We start from the raw sequence: 6,000 nt of genomic DNA on the forward strand, positions 1-6,000 counted from the left end.
TTTGTACTACTTGTGCAGTATGTACAGAACATGAGTAAAGAGAGAAGAAATCAAATTCATCTTTTAACATTCTCTTTACACGGTGACAGAACATACTGGAATTTCGTCAAAAATCTACATGCAACGGTAAGCTTTTCTTTACATAGCATGCATGCTTGATTGAATGAAGAGTACTCCACGATTGCTTAACTGTGTAAACAAACTGGAACTTAAGAATGGCAGGGAAGACTTAGCAAATAGAGAAACAATCGGCATGTTTCCCCCATAGCGTCCCGTAGTCATGGTATTGATGCCACACGGACTAATAATCTACTTTGAATGGGTTGGTTGCAATTAGACTGGCCAGTGAGATGAGGTAACAATTAAAACCAGTTATTGGTCAGTTTGATTTTGGCCAGGATAGACCTCTTGAATTACACAACTATCGTACTGATCACTCTATTCTGTACATTTTGCAGTACTTCAAACAGAAACTTGACAAGTAAAATTCCAGAAATGAAGGCTGTACATCTTTAGATTTTGTAAATCCCCAAAAGTCATGCCACTATTCCAATTAAACCATTTTCTTTGTTAAAGATATTAAATAAAAATGTGTTTTACATGTTGATTACATGTACATGTAGGTACCCGGTTAAAGTTTTCTTTTAAAATCAAACCATTTTCAAAGCATGAAATGGGCTTGAAAGTAACATGGATAATTTGTACATGATAAAAGTGATCAAAATGCCCTCTTTTAAGGACAAGTCCACCCCAACAAAAGGATTATTTGAATAAAAAGAGAAAATTTTAATACTGAAAATTTCATCAAAATCGGATGTAAAATGAGAAAGTTATGACATTTTAAAGTTTCGCTTTATAGTTTCACAAAACAGTTATATGCAAATCCTGGTCGGTATGCAAATGAGGAGACTGATGCGTCATCCACTCACTATTTCTTTCGTATTTTGTTATATGAAATATGAAATCTTCTAATTTTCTCCTCATTGTCAAGTGAAATAACGATTAATTCCTCCCTGAACAAATGGAATTAGCATTATGTAATACTTTAAGAGGGCAATCACAATTAATGGAAATTTTCAAAGAATCGACAGCTGAAAAGAACCAACTTTGACAGCCAAACCAAAAAGATGGTCCTCATAAAAAAGGAAATGCACTGTAGTGTTGTGATGCACCTCATTCAGAATAAAAGAGCGGGAAGAAGTGAAATCTTTAAAATATTGTGCGCCTTTTTCTTTTTTGGGGGGTATTTTTCAATCATGTTATCAGAATGTTTTCCTGAAAAAAGAGATATCATGTAACACTTAAGTTTGAGTGTTCATTCGGAAACTAAACACTCACATCCGACCTTTACCTTAATACTTGTAACTGAATGAAGATTGAAGATCATTATCTGTGTGATAATAAATGATTGCCTAACGAATGATACTGAAGTCCTGCTCTGTTTTAACAGTAATCTTTGGACTCTGTCAAATATACATGTATCGTCGTGGGTCATCCGAACCGTCATATCCCCATAGGATGGTGCAAACCCATTTCAGAGAAAATCGACTTCAAAGTTTACTACAATTTCCACATTTAGTTAGCCGGCTTTCCGACATATTCATTGCTAGAAAAATACATGGTTGTAAAGACCAAGACATTATTAAAGACAATTGCTTGACAATGGTATCCTTATTTTTACACAAAACCAAGGTTCAGAGAAAATATCGCAAAAGAGCTCCATGCTTGTAATTTCTGTTTGAGTGGTTTAGACTTCCCCTGTACAAAAACGCTAGAGGGGATACAACACTGCGCGCACTGATTATTTTTTTCATTTTATTATACTATGTGCACAATTACTGCGAATGAAGTTTATTTTAGCCAATCATTACCGTACCATCAACATCAGTATCACCATCAACATCATTATCACCTACAACATCATCATTACTCATCACCACCATCATTATCATCATCCATCATCATCATCCTCACCATCATCATCATCATCAACATCATCATCATCACCATCATCATCATCACCATCATCATCATCACCATCATCATCACCATAATCATCATCATCGTCTCCATCTTGTATTTTCTGGTGCAGACCAGCAGTTACATGTACATGTATGTATGAACTACATGTACCATCTACAGAGTATAGCTTGGTGCATCACCAAATCCATTATCATCACCATCATCATCACCATCATCACTATCACCATCATCATCATCATCATCACCATCATCATCATCATCATTTAATCATCACCGTCATCATCACCATCATCATCACCATCATCATCATCATAATCATCATCATCATCATCATTCATCATCACCACCATCATCATCACCATCGTCATCATCATCACCATAATCATCATTGATTGAAGCATCATCACCATCATCATCATCACCATCATGACCACCACCACCACCACAAAAGTGCTGCTTTTTTGTGTCTTTTTTTTGTTTCTGTTAAAAAAAGTAATTTAGAAAAGTTCATCATTTTTCATCATCATAATCATGAAACACTGTATTTTCTGGTGCAGACCAGCAGTTACATACTTTGTATGCATGAACTACATAGTACAATCTACAGAGTATAGCTTGGTGCATCACCAAATCCATTATCATCACCATAATCATCATCATCATCATCATCACCATAATCATCATCATCATCACCATAATCATCATCACCATAATCATCATCATCACCATAATCATCATCAACAGCATCACCATCATCACCATCATCATCATCACCATCATCATCATCATTTAATCATCAACATCATCTTCACCATCAACATCATCACCATAATCACCATCATCATCATAATCATCATCACCATCATCATCATCACCATCATCAACACCATCATCATCATCATAACCACCACCACTACTATCATCATCATTACAAAACCGTTTATTTGTTTTTGTTGTTTGTTATTTTTTACTTTTCAATCATACAGACACATGTACCGTACTTACTAATATCCTGGTGGACATTCGAAGCATGCTGTGGCATTGCTATCCCAATACTGACCCGCAGTACAGCTGGATGCGCAGTCACTCTCACAGTCACATGCTCCTAAATGCAAATAAATACAAATTAGAAAAGAATGAACCCCCGAATAGAATGATATGGAGGAAGATGTGGTCATCATCAATGGTAAAATAGCAATTGGGGCCCGTAACACAAAGCTTACACTTTAACATGGCAGTATTACATCTGATAACAAGACTTTCTCTTACTTGATGTAGGAATGGAAAGAACACAGGTGCACCAGTCTTTCTTCTCGGTTACATATATTTTTTTCACTTTCCATCCATCATTTCCGTACTCCATTCATCACAATAGCATACATGTAAGACGTTTTCTTTTTTAGGATTTTTTTCTCATTCTTGCATAATTATACTTTAATAGTACAAAACTGTCTTTTAGTTTTAACTTAAATTCTTAGAGGAATCCACACTCAACAAGCCCTGCTTTTTAGTGGATCCCACCATTTCCTCAACATTCATTTAAATAGTAAAGATAAAAAAAAAGAAGTTACATGCAAAATGCTTTATCATGAATATTCTACAGTTTATTATCATGATTATCTCGATCTAGTTCATTGTAAATATCATTATTAATATGATAATCATATTGTTTAGTGTCTATTAAATATATTTATTTATCTATATATTGTCATACCGACATATTTGTATATTCATTTATATCTTTGTAATGATTTCTTTTACTTGAGTTGAAATGAAAATAAACCAAAGTGAAAGTTTCTGAACCCAGTCTTCAGACCAAAGAAAAAGAAAGTAACTTCTCAACATTGAAATTTTCATTCATAAATTTCGGAATAGATTCTATACCATATATGAGTGAGAAATCTTAAGACAAAAATTAACTCACCTGACACGGTATTTATTTCGAGGATGACAACGAAAACCAAAATGCCAATCAGTTTCCAACATCCATTATTCCATCGTAATTTTCCTGGGAGCGCTACCCCGCTGGTCCGGGGCAGTTTAACGCCTCGCGCGCTCCTCATACTTCCCCGGGGTTGCTCCTCTCCTCTCTCGGCCCGGCTCTTGTAAAGTTGTTAGGCTTTCCTCCTAATTTCTCTCAAAATAACAGCTATTATCACAAAAAGGAGTTCATTATCACCGTCATTATATATATTCCTACGTTTCCATCGTATCTACCTCTACTATCATCGTCCAGCGATGCTCAATTTTTAGTTGTTTCACGGTGTTATAAAAAGTTCGTAAAGTCCTTTTCGTCAAAATTATTCAATCAATTATTTTGCACTCGCGATCAAATGGGAGATTAGTTTTCACGAGCTTAGGCAGTACTCTCATAGCGTCATTGTCGTCTTGGAGCCATGCATTCTATTTACGAAAGCCGGATGCAAGTTTACATCGCTCTTGTAATACAGTAGATGGCAGCTATTTTGGGATGGCGGTATTTCAGTGAACCCGAGGCCCGTTTCATAAAACTTTTTTTCCAAGATAAACAAATTTGCAGCAACTCCTACTACTTGCCACATGCAGATTACTGATTGTGTGGAGCATACAGTTTATTCCCTAGGACCTATGAACAGGCATTGTCCTACAGGCATCGTTGGATTAAAAATAAAGTAAAGTATAAAAAGTATAAGCTACCGAAATAACCATTCAATCTGACTGGCTGAAAGTAATTTTGCTATACAAGATTCAAGAATCAAGATTATTTTATTGGGGATACGAATACAAAGAACTTTGGCTTCCAATGGCTTTGAGACAATAAGTAAGCCCGACTATACACAAATATGAAAAGTAGGCCCTACAATATATCATAACAATATTGAAATACTTTACATTCACAATTAATAACTGTCTGCATGCAATTACTTTAATAGCCAATAGGTCTGTATGCTGCTGTAACACCCCCCCCCCATCCTATATGTAATATGTGGACAATATCCTTAAATTTCAAAACACAATAAATGAGAAGTGGTGTATTTGTTATACTGACAACGGGACTGACAAGCATTCATAAAATGTGACCCAAGGCCCATGCAGGACACGGACAAGCTTGGACACGGAAATTAGATATGGAAAGTGATCGAAGTACAAATACAAGTAGGATTCGGGTCACTACCCCCCCCCCCCAAAAAAAAATGACAGGGAAACAGAAAAAAAGAAGAAGACAAACGGAAAGGAAGGAGCGAAGGAAGATAGACCAAATGATGAAAGAAAGATAATGCAACGAGGGGGGGGGGGATAAGTTGATAGTACAAAAAAAAATCAGGCCAGTAGGCCCCTATAATTATTATTATTTAAGTAAATTTTTTTGCTCGCTCTTCGTTTTCGCTTTGCCTTGGGTGAGATAAAGGCTGCTCAAAAAGATAGCAGAGCCGGCCTCAAAATTATACCTTGTTAAAGTCAATTTGAACAATTTATTCTCCTCGCGATTCGTTTTTTTTTTCAAAGTATTCATTTCAGCGAGATACGCATCCTGTATTCCTGTTTACGATTACAAAAAAGTGCTGAATATATATATATTTTTAAATCCATCTTGCGATATTTGTATGCAATGTTTGATTAGCGAGATATGTACGACCATAATTATTGGTCACAAAAAGTGCTCTTTCTTCCTTAACCTTCATCAATTTTTTAAATTATTGTTCTGGTATTCTTATACAACAACTTTTTTTTGTCAGGATGAACTTGTTTTGATTGTTTGGGTTTTTTTTGCTTTTTTGTTTTACAAAGTAACAGTTACAATCAGTATATAGGTTGACAATAAGTCGTTTAGGCCTGCACTAATTTTCTTTCAAACACCTTTAAGCCAAGTTATTGCAAATTAATCTATTAATCCGCCACACACGTACAACCATCCACACACCATATACAAAAAATTTGTTCAACTCTGGGTAGTTTTCAACCAATACTGTGTAGTTTTCACCCCAAAACACACATTATGGGTTTAAGACTACCCAGAATTGGATAAAGTTTTAACCA

General features: G+C 35.5%; 1 protein-coding gene across 1 annotated transcript in view; it reads right to left on the minus strand.

The window, feature by feature from the left end:
* The window catches only part of LOC129266556 (uncharacterized), a 168,080-nt gene extending 163,777 nt beyond the window's left edge, over positions 1–4,303 (minus strand). The window contains exons 1-2 of the mRNA XM_064104193.1: positions 3,908–4,303; positions 2,989–3,088 (exon numbers count right to left, since the gene is read on the minus strand). Of these exons, the coding sequence (XP_063960263.1) occupies positions 2,989–3,088; positions 3,908–4,046 (239 nt within the window). The 5' untranslated portion in view covers positions 4,047–4,303. The remainder of the gene's footprint in view (positions 1–2,988; positions 3,089–3,907) is intronic.
* Positions 4,304–6,000: the final 1,697 nt, after the last annotated feature.

This window comes from Lytechinus pictus, chromosome 8 (assembly GCF_037042905.1).
Source record: "Lytechinus pictus isolate F3 Inbred chromosome 8, Lp3.0, whole genome shotgun sequence".
NCBI lineage: Eukaryota > Metazoa > Echinodermata > Echinoidea > Temnopleuroida > Toxopneustidae > Lytechinus > Lytechinus pictus.